General features: G+C 40.5%; 1 protein-coding gene across 2 annotated transcripts in view; it reads right to left on the reverse strand.

The window, feature by feature from the left end:
* Positions 1-20,587, reverse strand: part of gpc5a (glypican 5a) — a 155,244-nt gene that overhangs the window by 49,283 nt on the left and 85,374 nt on the right. For both annotated transcript variants that reach the window (XM_085403184.1, XM_085403192.1), the window contains exon 8: positions 4,853-5,015. In XM_085403184.1, coding sequence (XP_085259310.1) covers positions 4,853-5,015 — 163 coding nt within the window. The remainder of the gene's footprint in view (positions 1-4,852; positions 5,016-20,587) is intronic.

Consider the following 20,587-nt stretch of genomic DNA (forward strand, 5'->3'; position numbering starts at 1 on the left):
ACATGTGCAAATTCCAGTATTCATTCGAACTACATCAATTCTTCATACAACTTTCCTGAGGGTAGCAGCATGTGAACGCAAAAGCCGAAGTAGATAAAAGCATTGCTAAAACGTTCTATCGGCAAGATCTATCCAGCAAACCAAGACTCAGAGGGAAGCAGCTTTTAGGGGGTACACATTTAGACACAAGAAGCCCTTTCCACAGATGGTGAAGGGAGAAATAACACTCATGTCTGAAACATTACTCACAGTTGTTAAAGGTAAACACTGTTGGTAAGTGTTAGGTTGGCTTATAGCTGAAATATATGTGCTTTTTGCACCAAAAGAAGAGCATTATTTACCAGTCATCACCAGTTTTCTGTGTTGCTACTTTTGTGTTTTTATTAAACTGCCCCTTCTGTAGATGGCATTGAGTGGGACATGACCAGGTGCAAACAGTTTTCACCGTGATGAGTCAGGAGCTGCCCACCTAGCGGCTACTTTAACCGTTCAGTGTCAGTCCTGTGGAGATGGAGATTATGATAAAATTATCCTTTACAATGCAGCCGCACAGAGGCAGGAGCATGACTGTAACATTGCTTGTTCTTTTGCAGTGTGTGATGAATAATAACTAAATGACTACATTTGCAAAACTGTATTTATTATATCCAAAGCCAAGCTAGGCAAAAGTTCTTATGTGAGTAACCGAGGTGTATAATGATCTCATCGGGTTCATAAAGAAAGGCTGCAGGAGGTGCCCGTTAGAGTCTCCGACTTCACCTCATTTGGAGACATTAAGGTCTGGATATCAAAGCTGGAATCAGTCTTCCTGCTGTTTTTTTGGGGAACGTAAAGGGGTTCAATTATTCTGAGATCTGAATTCGTGCAATAAAAACATAAAAAGAGTTTTACCTCGTGTCTGTGGAGCCGCATCGGTTCAGGCTGTGGCTGTGCGTGCTTTGTGCGAGTGTAAAGTACAGCTTTTTTTTAAATGAGTATTCCAATTATCAATATTATAATTGGTAGTTATGATGCTGGTTATGATGCTTGACATGCTCTGCAATCAGCTGCAATACACAACAATTTGATCTTACAATGGTTTTTAAATTGAGGTACTCACTAGCATCAAATGTTAATTTAATTTAATTAAGGACTAAAAGTCAGATGTGTGTGCATGTGTGTTTAAAACGAGCAGGTGTGAACCAACTGTAAAAGCAGGACCCGATGTGGGGAACAAAACATGAAGCACTGTGAATACATGTTCTATGTATTCAGAGTCGGTGTTAGCCAATGAGCTGTGAGAAGTCAATGCACCTCCATGTTGAACAGGGTGAAGTGAATCAATCATCTCTTTCAGCGTGTGCTTTACATAATACACCAAGATCCAGACACAGCTAACTGCTCTTTCCAAAATGGAAACCTGGAACATAATGCTTCACTTAAATATTCAAAAATCCTTCAGATTTTCGAACAATGCGCCGCTCCGCTCACACCGTCACCTCTTGTCACATACGTAACATTTTCACAAAGCAGTCATTCTGCATAATGAGGATAATCCCTTAAATCAAGCTCCTATTGTCAGTATTGAGCTGATCCCATTTGATTTCCTTATCACGCTGATCTATCGTCAGCATGTTCTGCTGATAAAAATCAAAGACACAAAGAGGTTGGATTATGAATAATGGCAGAGAAGGAAATCTAATCAAATTATAGATGGTGTTTAAGCTCTGAACTGACGCTCAAGGACTTCAATGTGACAGTTTACTCTGATAGGCTGGCGTACTCGTTATAAAAACATGTGCATTATATGCTGCATCTTTTATGGTTTGTAGAAACAGTGGGCAAAAAAGGTTAGTACACAAACCACAGCATTACACTGCTTAACAAATTTATTAGACCAACCATGGCCCGGTGTAAGGACTATACCACAGTTGCCCTAAATTAACAGTATTGGTGATTAATGTTGTTATCCATTAAATTTCCAATTTACAGTTTTACAAGCAGAACAAGTAGTAAAATACTTTTTTTTTTATTAGGATGCTAAATTACTGTTATTTACTTGCATTTATGGGCAGAAAAATTAGTTTGAGAGGTTGAATGTTAGGCTTAATCACCCTCTCAAATCCCAGAGATGTCCAGAGTGCCTCCAATTTGGGTATAAAAACAGGAATTCAGTCATTTTTAGTTTCTTACAAATATTCAGAAATCATTTATTTTTCTGATTGCTTTTTTGGCATCTCACATGCTCGCTGTGAGATTTTAACAATTTCTAAACAAGTTCACATAACTCCAAGTTCTGAGCTCCGTTTGCTGGCGAGATTTTACATGAACATTAGTTTTGATTTCACCTGGGTGCATATTTTTTGGTTGTATTTGTTTCTGATTCTGCAGTTTAATATTGTATTTTCATCTCTGCGGCTTTCTGTTTCTGAACTTTTGCACACGGACTCAAATAAAAACCGACAGCATTCATTAATAGTGTATCTAAACCACTGTGATTTAACCTCGTGGCAGCCAATTTATGAACTCTGTAGCTCCGGCATGATGTAGCAGCTTTGCAGAACTAAAAATTGTATTCCCAGCAGCAAGCAAAGCTAAATGAATTGCTCCACACATTGAGAATACTGTTAACATGCTAGCTTTCCAGCAATTGGAAATAACAACATAGCTCATTCCCATTTGTACTACAAGTTTGTCTGATAACAGTCTGTCTTAGACAAACTTCTGACTGAAGTGAGAGCTGAGCACTGTAGCACATCAGACTCAGGGACCAAAAAAAAAGTGAGAAAAAAATGTGATAATACGAACAGGCGGTCCTTAGCGATGAACCTTCAGAGGATTCTCAGCTGAATCTGCAGCTCTCTGTCTTTGCAGAAATTTGAAGTCAGCCTCTGCTGTTTGACTGCGTCTTCACCAATCTGGTTACATCTGCACTGCACTAAACAGAAGCAGCAGATATTTATACAAAGCCAAAAAGAACTGAACTTTTTTTCTTTTAAACAAGTTAAACTGTACACACATTTATTTCTGGTGTAAAGTTTGACATATTAGCACGGAAGTCTGTGGGGGTTCGGATCGCTCAAGAGGCCAGACGAGGCACGGCGCGCTTTTGGCATTTTCATATTGGTTGCCGTTGGTTACCGCAAAACTATTATAAGCTTGTGACAGCTTTATAAATTCCATCCATCCATCCATTTGCTTCCATGGACAGGTCGCCAGTCTGTCGCAGGGCTTGAAGGACGCCGAGTTCACCAAACTGCAGTCGGAGAACCGCAGACTCAACGGCGACCTCGCCGACCTGCAGAGCCAGCTCGAACAACTGGAGGCTCTACTGGCAGAAACCAAGAACCATCAAAAAATTATGAGAGACAAATCCTTTTCTCTAATCAACAGGTTCAGACCGTTTGCAGCAACATGACAGTCGTGTGTGCTGAGGGAGGAAAACTCTTTCTGCTCACTGCATTAGCAGCCCAGCTCGTCTGTAACGTGCTCATTCATGACTAATACTCTCATATCACTGGTCAAATGAGGACTTAACACATATCCATTAACCTGTGTCTCCAGTTATGTTTTATTTGTTGTCTCGATTTTAGCGGCAAACAATGGAGAATGATTCAGTGAATAGTGGGCTGCCTATTTACCAGTGACCTTTTTTCACTCCTACAAGCTGAAGAGGTGTTTTGGATTCAACCCCATGTGTTACACTTTTTTTTTCTCTTTTTTTTGTGCTTGAGATGAATCAGCATTTGGATCATTTTATAGCCTCAAAAGCTTTGGACTGGCTGTTTTTGTTGTTGATGTTGTTTTAGGAAAATTCTTGTTTTTAGCTGCTTTATCTTTGGCTTGTAATTTGTAATAACTCTAAATTTTACACAACAATAGAACCTAAAAATAAGAAAAATAAACCCCAGATCATTAAGGGGGAAAAAGAGAAGAACTAAAAACTTGAAGTCATAACTGACTGACCAGAGGTGGTGCGGTTCAGGAGGGGGAATCCACAGTGTTTGTGTTAGGGTCAGGTGGCAGGGGACAGATGCTTGACAGAGGTCAGACAGACAGGTCATAAATATGGTGGACAGGCTAATCTGGCCTATGACAAGTAAAGGGCGGATCTGCTGTAATGGGTGATAAATGTCAGAGCCTCCCTGCAGCCTCAGATGAGTGATTGTTAAGCAGCTTCTCTCAGCCCAGAGCTTCCAGCCAGACTGACAAGCAGTAGAGGAAACACTTACACGGACAGAATGGCTTGTTTGGACAACCCCCCACCCCTCCTGCTCCCTTTTCCTTATTGTCGCCATAGGCAAAACGAGAGAGGGGAGATTAATCAGGCTGTTAGCATGTTTGATGGAGAGGAGAGGAGGAATCTGTGTGCAGAGGAGAGTGTAAAAGGTTAAAAAAAAAAAGAAAAAAAGAAGAAGAAGAGGAGAGTTGTGATTCATCAGGGGTTAGTGATCCACTGAGGAGCAATCATTTTTAAAGTAACAGGCCTTGATTACAATAATGTCCCCATAGCAACTATTATCTTTAATGACTATTATTATTACTGTCATAAAGTGGAGAGTGGAGCAAGTCTTATTGAAATATGGTGTTATGCAACTGCGCTTTTGAACGGTTTCGCTCATTAAAAAAATAGCTTTCCTGTTAAAATCCTGCAACTTTAAACATGCAGACGGACAAATGGCATAAATGAATGTGTCCTTCATATAAGGTGAAAGGCATATGAAGACATATGTATGACTCCATAAAGGTGCTACATTGCACCCAATTCAGTCTGTTTGTTTTATGAAACATTTATTAGATTTATTTGTCAGGTTTATGTTGGTGCTCGTGTGATGACGGATGAGTAACAACGTTACAGAGGGGAGCGACTTACATTTGGAGACTCTGGAGACTTTCCTCTTGACCTCACCAGCGCCTGAACCGGCACAACCATCCTCATCGTCACAGTCCCCGCTGTACCGCCCCTCTGCATCGCCGCTTCCTGTTTCAATCTGATCCAGTGAGCCCAGTTTAGGGATCGACTTTCCCTGCAGCAGCTTTTTGAAAAAGAGAGAGACAAAATTAGACGTTTTTAGTAGAAAAAATATATAGAAATGAACTGGAATGCTTTCACTTTGAGCTCTAGGTATCTATGAGTATGTATTATTATGACAGTATAGACAACAGGAATGCGAAAAAATCTTGAGCTACCTTTTATTTTTTTACATATTTCTTCAAAAGAGCCAGACTTCTCTCGATTTCTTTCTTTTAAAGTTTGTCTTTAAAAATTGGCAATTCTCAGAGGAATGTTTTTTTTATTGAGCCACTTAACTGACTTATGAATCATTCACCTAACTCAAAAGATGAAGCCGGTACAATTCTAAGTTGTATCTTTAGACAAAAAGACATTTCTTCCCGTTTTTTTAGCCGAACCTACAACAAATGCCAAAGAATCATTTCCAATGTGATTCTCAGAGAGCTGTCAGCTGAAAACTTTGTAGTCTCTCCAGCGTGTCCTTAAAAAACGAGAAAAAACTGGACAAGTGGAGGACGAAAGAAGAAGTGGTAAACTAAAACTAGACTAAAAACTAGATGAGTTACCTAGAACAAAGATATTAGCTAGAACTTTTAAAAAAAAAGGATTTGATGAACTCAGAAAACTAAAATCAAAAATACAGAGAGGAAATAGTTTCAGCTTTTGTTATTTTGGTAAAATCTATTATCACAGAGGCTTGGATGCAAATGTTTGTGAGTTAACGGCCGTGTTTTTATTGTAATACCTGCACTGATTTTCTTAAATCTTGCAACTGGCATATGCCCCTAATACAAAAATAATTAAAAGCACTAAAAACTAACTCTGTAACTCACAAAAACCAAAACAAATCTTAACACAAATAATAATACCAAACTGAAATAAAATAACAGCTGATTAGAAAACACAACACTATAATAACTTTGGTGTCTGTCGCTGTGTTTAAAGTGCGGTGGAGGCAGTGTCATGGTTTTGGGCTGCACTTCACACACACAAAATCTATATCTGACAGAAATCCACTGTGAGATATAGACCCAGCATACCAATTTGACTGGGAATGGCTTCATTTTTAGTGATTCAGGACACACTGCAAGTGCTGTTATCTTAGCAAAATATGAAGAAGTGAAAGTCAGTTAAGACTTTTGCACGGTAATGTAGGTTGTTGTGAAGTAAAGAAAAGTGTCAGGGTCCTGGGACTGGGCGACCTAGGACTCCTGGGCAGTCATGGACCTGTATTATTATTATGTATTTTTGGTGTCGTTTCCCCTTCTCTGTGCGTGTACATATGTGTGTGTTTTTCTGTGCTGTGCTAGTCTGTGTCCCACTCATATGTTTAGGCGAGGTATGGGTGTGTATGTCTGCGGGTGTGCCTGGAGGATGGAGCTCGGCCACCTGCAGGCCTGAGGGGTGTGGCCCTGCGGAGGGACTGGCCACACCCGAAGTCACACACCTGCTGCTGATCAGGCCTCGTCGGGGGAGCTACTTAGGAGAGAGTTGGAGCTCCCACCGACGCGGGATCATTTCCTTGAGGCTCCACGTTAGTCGTCCTGTTGATTGAGTTAGTGTGTGTGTATGCCCGCAGTTGTATGTGTCCTGACGGCTGCGTCTATTGTTTCCCGCAGGAGGAGCGTGGAAGACACGAGAGCAGCGAGCACCGGGGGGTGCTGACACGGGAGCGGAGAGCACAGAGACACGGACTATTCACGGAGAGACACGACACGGGAGTCTGGGAAAACACGGGGATTTATTGTTACTTTGTTGCACACTGTAAATAAACGCACTGTTTATACATAGAGCACCACGCCTGGGTCCTCCTTCCCCACTCCTTCCACGGTTTGCCATGCCATACCGTGACAAAAAGATGGGAAAAAATGTGAGAAGTTGCTCATTATGTTGCCAATCAGCCTGAATCCTCCAGTTTAAAAAAAAGAAATGCATAAAGAAACAATGAATCCCCACAGCGACTGCACTGCAGCTGACTTTTGTTTGTAAATAAACACTTCTGCCCTGAATTTTTCAGCGTCCTGATTTTGAATAATATCTCTTAAAAAGAAATACTTTTAATAATGAATAAATACATAGTAAAATGTCCTTATTTGTTTACTCAGGGATTATCACCATCAGCTATGATGTACACTTCACAGAATCCATATATGAGGTGTATGACAGTCGTCCTCCTTGGCCGCAGTGGTCTGCAGGCTAACCTTTCTGATGCATTGCTGTGCAGCAGAAACCCAACGCCAGGGGAAATGCATTCGCTAATTGGTTCATTTAAATTCATGGTGCGTCACTGGAAACAAGAACGATTTGTGTGTGTGTGTGTGTGTGTGTGTGTGTGTGTGTGTGTGTGTGTGTGTGTGTGTGTGTGTGCACTGATCAAAAAGGTAGTGTCTATGCTAATTAGTTAGTGCTGTGGTTCAGGGCTGAAGAGGGAAGGAGTCAGAGTTGCTGGGAAGGCTGAGCCAGGACATGTGTGTGCTGGTCTGAAGTCTCATCTGCTGACTGGTGACAGGTTAGATTGGAAAATCTAAGCTTTCCCTCCATGTGTGTAATTAGCATGATTTTCTCTCTAATTATGTCAGAAATATGGCCAAATGTTTAATAGATTATGAAGAATAATGGGTTTCTGTGTTGCCTGAAATTAGCCTGGTCTGGAGGTTTGAATCTGAAGGAGGCAGAGCACTGCTTGAGGGCTCATTATGTGGAGTTCAAAGGCTGTCAACTCGGAGCCCATTTTTAAAGGAAACAGCATCCAGCAGTAATTAGTCTGCACATGGGAAACAATACACGACTCAAGATTTAAGATTCTATTCATCATCTGCATGGAGTTGAAAGGTTAATGTCTATATATACATAAACATGTGTGCATGTGTGTGGCTGAGAGGGAAAAGAACTGCTTTCTTATACATAATCGGAAGAATTCAAACACATGACCTTCAGTCGTCTCAGGTCACTTCTGTATTCTGCAGAAACTTTTCTGTTCACAGTTTACTCTAATTGATCGGTTTGTCAAAAACTGCAGAGGGCCTGAAACTAAAAATAAAGGCAATAAGCAACACATTTTCTGTACTGTTAGCCAAAGATAAAAACCTGTTACAAAATATACTGATCTTCCTCATGAAGTGCAAAGCTAGTGTCTGATATCTTATTTCTGTTGTTGATTAGAACACACTAGCTGGTGCACACTTCCTAATTTTATATGTACAGTGCAATTCTTAAGCCAGACCTGGTTTCTTTACATTTTACTAAGGAAATGGGAAACAGGTGCAGTGAAACATGTGGAAACTTGTATGCAAATACAGTATTTAAGACAAAAACAGTGTTTCGACAATTCTGTAGAATGCTTATCTTCAGGCATCTCGATGCCTTTCGTTCTGTTTTTTCCCCAGTTTTTACACACAGTCCCAACATGTGTCCAGTTTTTGGAAAAAGCTCACCTTGCTGGTCCATATATAACATTTTATTTTTGTCAAACTGTGTTATCATCTATGTTTTGATTGAAAAAAAATGATGCATGACAGATCTTGGCTGTACACACTCGCTGTATGAGACATGTGGCCACTATTATCAGTCTAGTTCGGGTGTAATTTGGCGTACTTCAGCCTTTTCTCTGTGTTTTCGGTCCTTTAGAAAGCCTCCCTTTCACTGAGACCATTTCTGATAAAGTTTTGATGACCAGTAGATGGATCAGCTTCAGGGCCTGCATCAGGTTTTTGCTTTATTTATTACTATTTCTTGAAGTTTTCTTTCTTTTTTAGGCCTGCTACTTATTCTTTTGTCTCCCACTTGTCCCATTTCCTGTAATTTTTCAAGGACACGCAGCACACCATGCTGAGATATGCCAAGTGTTCAGCTAATAGCTCTTTGGGAATCACCATGTTGTTACAAAACTCTTTGGGATCTTTCAAAGGTTCAACTAAAGAAACAATATCTGTATTTTTGTGAAAGAAAATGGTTTACTTTAATCGTTTCTTTGCTAAAGACACAACACTGGATCGTCCTTTGAGTCAGGTGTCTTTTGATGCTTGATTGATTCACAAGTTAGTGTTAAGAAGTGGTTTATCAAACAATAAAATTATTCTACAATATAAGGACAGCACTGGCTGCTTTTTCACTCTTTTCAATGTCCAGAGAAACCAGTCTGGCTCCTTGGGAGCAGCATATAAAGAAATGGACGGTGGCTCAAGACTTTTGCACAGCTAACACAGATAACCACAGTATTGATTTTAAGTTGATCCCATATATGCATCATCCTGGTTCTGCAAACATACATTATATCCACTAATAAAAAGAAAAGGCCCAAAAATCTCCACTCCCTGTAAGTTCTGTTTTTCAGGAAACTCACTTTTTTTGTAATGAGAGTTTATATTCATGAGCTGTGCTTTCAAGACATCAATACACTTCAAAAAGACCCAATGGTGGTATGAGCTGAGAGCCACAGCAGGATAGGAAAGTCAGAAAGTGCTGAGAGACTGACTGACCCTAAATAAACATACACTAGCCTGCAGCTATAAGCTGGTTTTGGTCTTTTCATGGGATTTGCTGCCAACAATGACTGTATATTGCCAGCTATAGCCTGCTGTAAGACAATGATAGGAAAATAATAAGACTCAGATGAAAGCTAAATATAAAAAGGTTAAGGTCAGGCAGTGATAATATGAAAGTAGCTTAATTTGCTTCGTTATTTATAGACATCTTTATTCCTGTACGACAGAGTTTCACTCTCACGTTTTATGTGCTTTTGATGTGCAAAAGCATGTGCGTTTGGTTTTTATAAGGTCACTGGCAGGTGACTCGATTCCCCAAACGGCGCTAATCAATGAATCAAGCCTTATAAGCTAATAATATTTCACAGCTAACTCATTTGTTCCTTCAGCTGAGGAAACATTCATCATGCCTGACCAAGAATGTCAATCAGCAGGCTACTTGATTCTTCTGCTTTTCCTGTGCAGGAAAATAGCTGCCCTGCGTTGTTGGATTGTATTGAACAGTGACGCTGTTCTTTCTGAAATACAATGAAGTGAGCCCAAATTGCCTAACAGTGTTATTAGCCTCTCCTCTGTGAATGACATGAGATTTTGTCCAGCACTGGCTGGGAGACAGGTGCTTTGATTCGCTCTAACCCATGGTAGCCCCCCTTGGGCAGGCCTCTGGCTGTTACTGGAGTGTGTAGAGAGTTAGAAATGACCAAATAATATCAAGGACTCTATGCACAAACAAAACTGTCTTTGTGTGAAGCAACTCTACTACTACACACGTTGTATGATTTTTTTTTTTCTTTACAAAGGTATCACCAATTCATTGCCTTTTTTCCCCCTTTTCTTTGGAAACTGCACAACTATTTAGAGCCGGTAAAAATGATATAATTATTTTCTACAAATCCACACACCATTCCACTTTATTAACAAGAAGAAATTAGAAATTAGAAAAAACTATTAAAGTGTGCTACATGGAAACGTTTGGGCTTCCCAGTAGGTCACAGCTTTCACCACGGCTTGCAAACACTTTTTGTAACTAGCTAAATTACAGAATTTTTACCTGCTGCTTCCTGATATGAAATATATCCAAACTTTTGCTTATAACAGCCTGAATCATGAGGAAAACTGGACATTTATTTACATCAGATTTAGCACTGCTTCGTGAATGCATCGCTACTTACTTTAATTAACTAGAGGTGGGCGGATCAATCCGAATATCAATGGTATCGATGCCAACACTAATATCGGTATTAAATCAATACTAGCGCGATAAATCTGTGATTTAGTGATCATCAAAACATGTTCAGAATTAGAAAATTAATGGTGATTCATCTCAAACCATGAAGCACTGGTATTGGTATTGGTACAATAATGGCCCTGTATTTACTTAGTATTGGATCAATACTGAAATCTGCAGTATCTCACAGTCTAATTAACCAGTATAATTAACGACTGTCTTTAAAAATCATGTCCTTCTGAAAGTCTCACGCCTTCATTTGTAAGCCTGCATTTCTTTAAGGTAACTGGCTGATTTGAAAAACAGGTACAATGTTTGGCTTCTGTGCTATGATCCTAAGTTACACTGTACAGTAAAAGGCTATTATTTCAAAGGGAGAGAGCTGTGCCCAGAGTGGCTGCATCGAATAGGATTCTGTCACAGACAGAAGTTCGGCTAGCGATAATTTAACTGCCAAGCAAAATGGTAAAAAGAAAAAACAAGAAGAAGAAAGAGTTCCTTTTGTGGCGTTCTGAACTCGCGGAGTAAAGTAACTCTGCTCTGCTTTTTTAACTCAAAATCAGTGAAACGTTTTTCAAGATTGGCAGAAAATATCAGAGGACATGGGATGGCGAGGTGGAAAGCGAAGACTGTGATTATTGCATTCTTAATCCTGGTTTGTTTATTTGTGGGATTTTGTGTCACTCTCCATTCTGTGCTAAACCATTTGCTTTGGCGCCTTCAGACAGAAACTGGTGTTACGCAATATTCAGAGGCCAGTGCAAGCACAGTCATGCAGTGATTTAGAAATGGCTTTTTATCTTCAAGTTGCAAAACAACACCTCGGTGACACCGAGGCTCATCCACCGCTCGCTTACCAAAGCATTTTACAAACCAATCAATATTAGAAAAGCAGCAGAAAATGAAACATATTTTCACTGTTGCGGTGACCACACAGCTCCTGTTCAAAGCCCTGAGTTTTAAATTGCATTTATGAGGAGTTTTATCGTGCACGGTCTGCCTGTCTTTCTTCCTTTTGTTTTTATTACACATCCATATGTGGGGAATATAAACACAAATCGCAAAGAATTCAGAAACTCACGTCACAAACAACATGCAAACAAGGTAGATTAAAATTCTGCTCTTAAAGCTCCAGTAATGATAATAAGGGTCTGTCAGTAACTCCACTAATTTGGTCAGGGCTTAAATATCAATATTGGATGGATTTTAATTAAATTTGGTAACAATATTCATTGTGCCCTGAGGTTGAATTTTAAAGAGTGGTGTGATTGCTGGACCATCCTCCAGCGTCATCACAGGGTCAAAATGTGACCTTCTCCCATACCTTACATCTCAGACCCTATGGCCATATAGTCCCTCCAGCTTCAATGCTAATCAGAGGCCTGGCACGCGACCGTACCTGCTAAACATCGGGATGTTAATATCGTCTTTGTGAGCCTTAAAGCAAAACCTAACCCAACACGCAAATGTGAGGAAATGCTTGTTAGGTTAATTGATGATTCCAAGTTGGCTGCAGGTGTAGATGCGAGAGTGTATCGGTCTTTCTCTGTGCGTGTTGATGTGCCTCTCCAGCGTGTAGCCTGCCTCTGGCCCTATGTCAGCTGGGAAAGGCTGCAAATTTTCTCACCCATTTCCCCAAAGTGATATATACACCGATGAGCCCTGTGAACTGGAAACCAATCTGAGTGCACCACCTCACAGGATGTCTCAATACCTAAAAATGCATCTGGAGGAGAAAAGAGCAAGGAGAGCAGAGGCCTGCAGGAGCTGTGATGGAGGATGGACAGTTGAATGCTTCACAAATGTAAACCGTTTATCTGAAGAAGGCATGTGACACACAGATGGGACATTCAAATAGGGGCAGGAAGACGAATTTATCAATAAATATTTCCTTTTAAGTCATTTCAGTTATTTAGGGTGATCTACTTCATGATCTTTGTGCCTTTCCACGTTTGCGTTTGTGTAATTGTTTTAAAAAATGCACGACATCTGTACATTCGTGTCACACTGAGGCACATTGTGCATTTGATTAAAAGCAGGCCTGGATCTACAAGTGTCATGAACACTGTTATGCTTATCTGACATCGGAGATAAAATACAGCAGTAGGCTGTGACAAAACAATAAACATAGGATACAGCTGCGCTACATGTCACACTGCTGTCACATTGCTGTCACATTGCTTTTGAAATGACAGCTCAGAAGCAAGGGTGCCTCATTTGTCTGTTGCTTCCACTCCTCCGCTCACATCTCTGGTGGGAAGAACTTTCCATGCGTCTTTCTCATTGAAGAAGAAGAGGCACAGAAAGAAACTGAGGGTGTACAGTCTCAAAAGATGAAGAAGGGTTGTTTAGGTGCCTCTTGTTTTTTCTTGTTCTACCAAAAAAAATGCAGCTGGAGCCTGGGGAGTTCAGGGGTGTCCCATGGTGTCTGGTACCATATTAACAGAGTATTCTTTGGGTCCTGTGGGTTGCCAGGTGGAGCCTCCATGGAAAGGATTTGCCCCAGTATATCCCACGGGTGCTTGATCAGATTGGGCTATGGAGAGCATGAAGACTGGGTCACTGCCTCGGACACACTTTGTGTCCTTTAACTGTTGAGTGGTGGTTCAGTTTCCTGCAGAAGAGATGGGAGGTGCTGCCTGCCATCGGGGGCATGGTTATTGGGCAGAGAGTGCGTGTAGTGCGTGTCAAAGTAACAGCCACATGAAACAAGATTTCCCAACTATAACAACATGATAGCGATGACTATTAATAACTTCATATCCGTGGTTTTAATAATATATTTAATAATAATGTAAATATGCAGTATTACAGGAGTTTGCCAAGGATCCAATGGCTAGACTATCTTCTGATTTCTTTAACGTGGTCTGAGCAATACTTCTGCGGGCATCCTGCAGGTCTTTCAAAGGTTTGTTTTTTGTTTTGTTTTTTGGACATTGGCTCCTTTTTTACTTAGTTTTAGTCCGGTCCTTGTACGTGACCATTATCAGAGGAACGGTTGTTTTTAAGCCACTTAACACTGAGCCATGTATCATTCAAGCATAAAGAAGGCGCAACAGATAAAACAGTATTGTGTCGACAGAGAACAGAAAACTTACCAAAGAGCCCATTTTAAATTGGATCTTTAGGCACTTTAGGCACTAGCAGCCTGCCACAAAAACACATCATTTGTTCCCCTTTCTTTAGTCGAATCTATAAAAATTCCAAGAATAACACAGCTTTACCATATCGTGATTGACAAAGAGCTGAAAACTTGGCGAGAAGTCTGTCTACAGAAGATGAAAAGCATCTGAAAGTCAAGTCGTTAAAAAAACAGAGAGAAAATCCAGCAAAGACCTGACCCAGGACCTGAGAGACACATTTGGCCCTTCAGCTGTCTGTCTACTGTTCACTGAAGCCTCATCAGAAATGGCCTCAGTGAAAGGGTGCAAGTCATTCTTAAGGAAGGGAAGCAGGGAGAAAAGGCACAAGAACTCGACTGAAAACCGATGGCCACAGGTCTCCTGCAGTGAGGGTGTTCAGGCATCTGTAAAACGCAGTGGAAGCTTGGTCATGGAACAACAGGCAGCCAACATCCGAGGAAGACATTTCAATGTCCTTTCAGAAGTGTGAAGAACTGAAAACTACGTCAAGAAATTACAGGAAAGCTTGCATAAAAGAGTTCAGAATAAAGTTGGTCATAGCAATATTGATATTCAAGCTCATTACAGTTGTACAGACGCCATTTATGCCTTATATGCTGTATCTGTATACATGTAAAGTGCTGTACCTATTCCCAGTTTCATAGCAAAATCTAAAGGAAGGACGGATGGCCCAAGACTTTTGCACAGCACTGGGCACACATACATTTCACTGTGTTTAGCGTCCTCCACTCCCCGCCCTTAAAACAGTCCTGGCCGCCTGATGTATTGCATTAAGTTCCAAACTCGCCACAGTGCACATCACAAACTTTGTCATAATGCCAGCTGCTTCCTCCACCAGCTCAGAAAATCACAACAAAGACTCGAAGTCGTAAGGTGACTTAAACGAGTTGGCATGGGAACCGAGCTTTTGGTACTCTGACTGGCTACATCGCACTATATATATTGGCAGTTTCAACTGGACAGGACTGAAAACTGCTGCTAAAGAGAGTAAAGCCTGCCTCAAAAAAAATCATAAAAAAATCTGGCACACACTTACTTATGATGGGCTTATGATATCTTCATCACCTGCTGCATAAGGAAAGCCCAGAGCATCATCAAGGACACCAGTCAACCAGCCCACACACTTTTCTCACTCCTGCCATCTGGAAAACGCTACCGAAGCATTAACTCAAGCAGCAGCTATTTCAAAGACAGTTTCTCCCCACAGGTAGTGAGAATAATGAATACTTCCCACAAACAACCCCCCCCCCCCCCCAAAAAAAAAAGCTACAAAAAAAAGAAAAAAAAAAGCACACATACATAAACTAAAACAGTACCTAAAGCATGCAGCTCAGAGTTTCATTTGCATTTTCTGAAGTATCACTCAGTTATACTATCTGGCACAAAGTGAGGTTTTATTAAGATGGGTATTGTTTGGCATCTGCTTTTGGAGTAAATGTGACTGAAGCAATTGAAACAAATAAAACATAAGAACTAATTAAACTCTGACTGTAGTTTCATTTGTTTGACCCGCGGCGTCTTTAAACAGCGAAACCATGGTTTCAGCGAGCATTATGCAGACAGCAGAAAATGTCACCGCGATGCTGTCAATTTTCACTCAGCTGTCAACTCCAATTTGTGACCTCGCACCATTAAGGCACGCACTTCAGCTGCATCTACAGTAATGGAAAGAGGTGACTGCCATGTAACAGCATCTTGTAAATGTTAGGGCATTATCATTATATTTATCCTGCCTACACAACCACTCAGTCTGCATTTCACAGACCAAAGTACATACACTCCCCAAAAACACTGCCAAAGAATTCAAAGTTTCAGGTAAACTGTCACAGACAACTAAAAGCATTTCATTTCCAGATCGCCTCTCGTGTACAGGGTACATTTCCTAAAGAGGTGCAGGGTGTCATATGGCAACATGAATCACACCTTCAGACATCCAAGCAATGAATCAAGCCCTGTGCAGATTTTTAAGCTCATTAGTATTCCCTTTGAACATGTTCTGCTATCTGTAAATAGAGGGTGGGGGAAGAGATCTTACAATGATCATTTTTGCCAGTCGGAGCAGGGGGGAGAAAAAAAGTGTCAGTGTGCGAGTCGGCTCCCGAGATGCTCGCTGTCATCGCCCATCTTCCTCTCGTCAGCAGCGGCGCTGACAGTGTGTTTATGCAGAGCAAGTGCATCAGCGACAAAGAGGCAGCGGGTCAGCGATTGAGTGGTCAGAGCAGATATTAGACTACAAAGTGAATATTATCATTCAAGTTAAGCTCTCCTATGAGTCAACTTAAATAAAAAAAAGACACTGCTGCCAAACTGAGAATGCATTATTTATTTATTTATTAAGTTGCTTTATTTAGCCACTTTGTTAGGTACACCTGATAACCACTTTTAAACACAAATATCTAATCAGCCAATCACATGACAGCGATTCACTTCATGTAGGCATGATCAAGATGACCCTCTAAAGTACATTTAGGAATATGTAACAAAGGGGATTTAAGCGATTTGGAATGTGACATGGCTCTTGGTGCCAAGCAGGAGTATTTCAGAAACTGCTGCAGTTCATGGGCTCAGACATCAGAGAAGAATGGCCAGACATTCAGAGAGGCAACAATATCCCAAATAACCGCTCATTACAACCAAGGTATATACAGAAAATAATTTCTGGGAGCACAACATGTCGAAACTTGAAGCAGATTGGCTACAGCAGCAGAAGATGACACTGGCTACCACTCCTGTCAGGTAAGAACAGGAAACTGAGGCTTCAGTTTACACATGCTCACCAAAATTGGACGACAGAAGATTGGGAAAATGTTGCTTGGACTGACGAGTCTTGATTCCTGCTGCAACATTCAGATGGTAGGATAGGAATTTGCCAGAAAACAAAATGAAAGCATTGATCTATCCTACTGCGATGATGTGCAGGTCACTTTCTCGCCACACTTTAGGCCCTCTGAGGAATGTTGTCAACACCTTGCTGCACGGTGAAGGATTAAATATGAACAAGGTGTACCTAATAAATTGTCCAGTTACTTGTTAGCTGTTCTAAACGTTCACATCTGTTACAGAAAACAGTTCAGCTTTAATTAAAAGCTAAGCATAAGCACTGTTACTGTAGCTGACAGCATTAGGTCACTATATTTGAAATGAACACTGTATTTGCAGAACGTGCTCCTCCACAAACCAAATCAACTACACACAAACGCAATTGAGAGGCAGCTCTTAAAATTTAGTATGAACGTGAATTAAAATTAAAAAATGTGAATTATTCATGTGTGATTTTGGACTTTGCTGTGCTGCAGAACTTGAATTTCACAACCTATGTCCAAGTGCACGAAGAGGATTATGCTGCTGTTGCTTAAACTATAATCACATACATTCACTTAAGATAAACTTATCTGCGTGTAGGCAGCTTAGCCGGATTTGTCTTTGAATGTTTTAAACACCTTGTGTGGGTAAAAAAAAAAATCATTATCCTGCAGGTTCTGGGATTTTTCTCTAATTAAGACACACTTGCACAGTAACGACATTTATGACTTTACACACTCCTTCGTAAGCTGCAACAGGAATTAAGTGGATGTGTTGTGTTAAAAATAAATCATCTTGAGACTTGAGGATAATGGTAATAAATAAGATTGGGTTTAATCCCAAACCGGACTTTCAGATGCTGCATTTTGGTATACGCGTTCAGGAGAGGAGAGACGATATGAATAATTCAGAAGCAAAACTGCTGGTCAACCACCACATCAATGGCTGGTAAATAATTCAGCCGGCAGAGTGGGTGAGGAGCTGCTTGCCCCTGATTTTGATTGAGAGACACTGGGACAGAGCCTACTTATAGATTCTTGATGGGTTTTACCACATCAAGAGGAGAGGACAGGCAAGGAAGGAGAGGAGCCCACAAATAATTCATAGGAAAGAGCTGCTGATGAGCAAGATGATGAAATCTAGAGTTTGTACACTCAGATTGTATAATAAATTTGTCAATAGATGCATTGCCGTTTTGTGTTTTCTGCGGTCTCGGGTGCAGAATAGTAATGATATATTTCCATTTGGTCCCAGGGAAACTTGGGGAAGCTTCTGTGCTCTGGTTAGTCAAGGTCAGGGGCAGATGAATGAAAACATTTCTGATATGTAGATGGAAAACATGAAAATCAACATTTGCATGGCTATCACTCTTATCCTCATACAAATGCCCAACAGCAGCGTCTTTAAAGATAATAGAATGCCACCTTTTGCCTTTCAGTGTACACTTCCTTCTTTCTCTAGAAAAGAGATTCTGGGATTTACCTGCACACGTGCATACTTTAAGACAAGTTTCATCATATTAAGTTAACCCCCGCTATAATGATTTGCATAATGCTGTTTTATGTAGTGGATATGCAGATGTGCACACAGCCACTCGTTTGTACACTGCAATAAATAATTGATGTTTCTGCTGGTCACAGACTCATCCCTCAACACACAAACACACACAGAAATTCAGGATCAGCATTTAAAAGTGACTGAATTTGAAATATGAACCCAAATATCCTTCCCAGGACCAAGTCTCCTTTTTAAAAAGCCACACTGGCTGTGAATCGCAGCCACTTCTTAGCACTCCTTGGTGTGTAAAACCATGCTGCATGCTCATAACATGAAATGGTAGAGAAATAAAGTCTGACAGTTTAAAATGAACGCCTGATGGCAATTCAGGTCATACACTCTCGCTGACACTTGTGCCGCACTTCAGCAGCTAATGACATGCCAATCAGAACTATTTGCAAATCAGACCCATTTGCAAATCAAGTCCCAGCCAGATGATAATAACTAGACTGAAGGATTGTGAATGCACAAGCTGCTAGATGAATCGTGCCAGATGTATAATTTAAAGTTTTTAGATACAAGATCATTTGTAAAGTTTTACCTTCCTCCATTGCCGACTACTACGAAAACACACAGTTTCCATATTTCTCCTTTCTCAGAAGTAAAAGCACAAGCCCTTAAGATGCCATTTTGCTCTCTTACAAATTTACTGCTTCAGAAAGTCCGAGCTCAACATTTTAAGTGTGATTGTCCGAACATTTGTACCAACCAGCCTCCCTAACAAGAGAGTTTCCATGAAAACATAAAAGACAGCTCATTTCCGCAAGTTCTCATCCTGAAAGCGGAGACACAGTAGGGGAAATTTATGGCAAAAATTCAATAATGTGCTTTACAACACCCAAAGTGGGAAACATGTGGCCCTGATGCAAGCGCAGAGGTGATGTTTAACTGTATAATGGATGGTTTTGTATTAATGATATAGGTACTATAAGGGAATAAAGGTAAGGTTTCTTTCCAAGTACTCTGGTGAGATGACATGCACATCGAATCAAGCCATAAATAAAGCTTTGCAAATGCACAGTAGAAGGATAACATGTAAGAATAAAAAAGGCTTTTTAAGGAAAAGTCTCCAAAATATTTTTTTCCCTTGAGACTGAACTTGTAATTCTATACAAGCAGATTTTACAGCCCGGTCAACACTGAAACTCCAGTAATGCTTCACTCCCTCATTCATTTAGGGGCCTGGTCTCGTTAGCCTGAAGTAACTGCCCAGAGGCAGTTCCAAGATAGGTGTTGAGTGGCAAGGCTTACTTCCAGAAGGACTTTGATAAAACTAAAAAGCAAAGTTGACTGAAGTGGTTGTGCCATAGATTGACTGAGTATCTTCTTTCCTTTTTTAAAAAGCACTGCAACACCCACACTGCTGAACATGAAGGAAAACATGTCTCTCAGTTAAATATCTGAAAAAGCATGCTTGACAACAGGTTTTTAATTCTGCTGATTACTGGAATTATTGTGTAAAAAATATCAATTAGCTTGGCTGGTAGAATAAATTACAGGCTGTGGCGGGTGCTGCAGGCAGAATGCACTCTGATTGATTAGTTATTAACTGATTTTGCTAGCTAAATGCTTTATGTATCTGATTGACCACTTACATCCATTTTACCTTGTATGTGCATCTCCACTGACGTTCTCCTCTCAAATTGACTGCTAACCAATCTGCCCCTTTTTTGCATCACACTGGTTTGTACTGATGGATTCTCTGCTGCACTAACTGTGCATTACAACCGTGTAAAATAAAATACTGGCAGCCGCCAGTGCTACCCTTAGCCTCCTAGTAGATCCACCTGTGATATAAATGTGAAAATTCAAGGTGAATGTTGGAAAATCAGCCTGAGATTCAAACTCATGTAAGATTTTTAGTAGATTTTGAGTACTTGTTGAATTTCGAAATCCTGCGTTGATTTTCAGAAAACTCGACCTCCGACCTTGACCTTGAGGCCTCGAGGACACCACTGGTCTAAGATTTTTAGTTGATGCACGTATGGTGTCATTTGGAAATCCTCTGCCACCCTATTCTCGGGTTATTGTATTCAAAATCTTGGATGTCCACGCCACCCGCAATTCCCCACAAACCTCTTGCAGCTGAGGGGTAAAAAAAAACAAAAAACAAAAAAATCCCCATGAAATCCCTGCTTTGAAGAAAAGGGAGGAGTAAGGGTCTAAATCAAAATCTATATCTGGAGACTTGTATTCAAGTCTGGACACTCTGGAGACCTTTTGGTTTTCTGTCGCTGTTTGGATAGATTTGAGAATGTCATCGTTTGGGTTAAAATAAACTCTCTAGAAGCTTCTCTACTGTCATGAATAACTGAAATCCAACCTCATCTAACATATGATTTGTAGTACCAAGTTTAAAAAAAAACAGGTTACAGCCATG

The sequence above is a fragment of the Rhamphochromis longiceps genome, linkage group LG1 (assembly GCF_057381845.1).
Source record: "Rhamphochromis longiceps isolate RC_006_pf linkage group LG1, R_longiceps_female_GT1.1, whole genome shotgun sequence".
NCBI classification, from domain to species: domain Eukaryota; kingdom Metazoa; phylum Chordata; class Actinopteri; order Cichliformes; family Cichlidae; genus Rhamphochromis; species Rhamphochromis longiceps.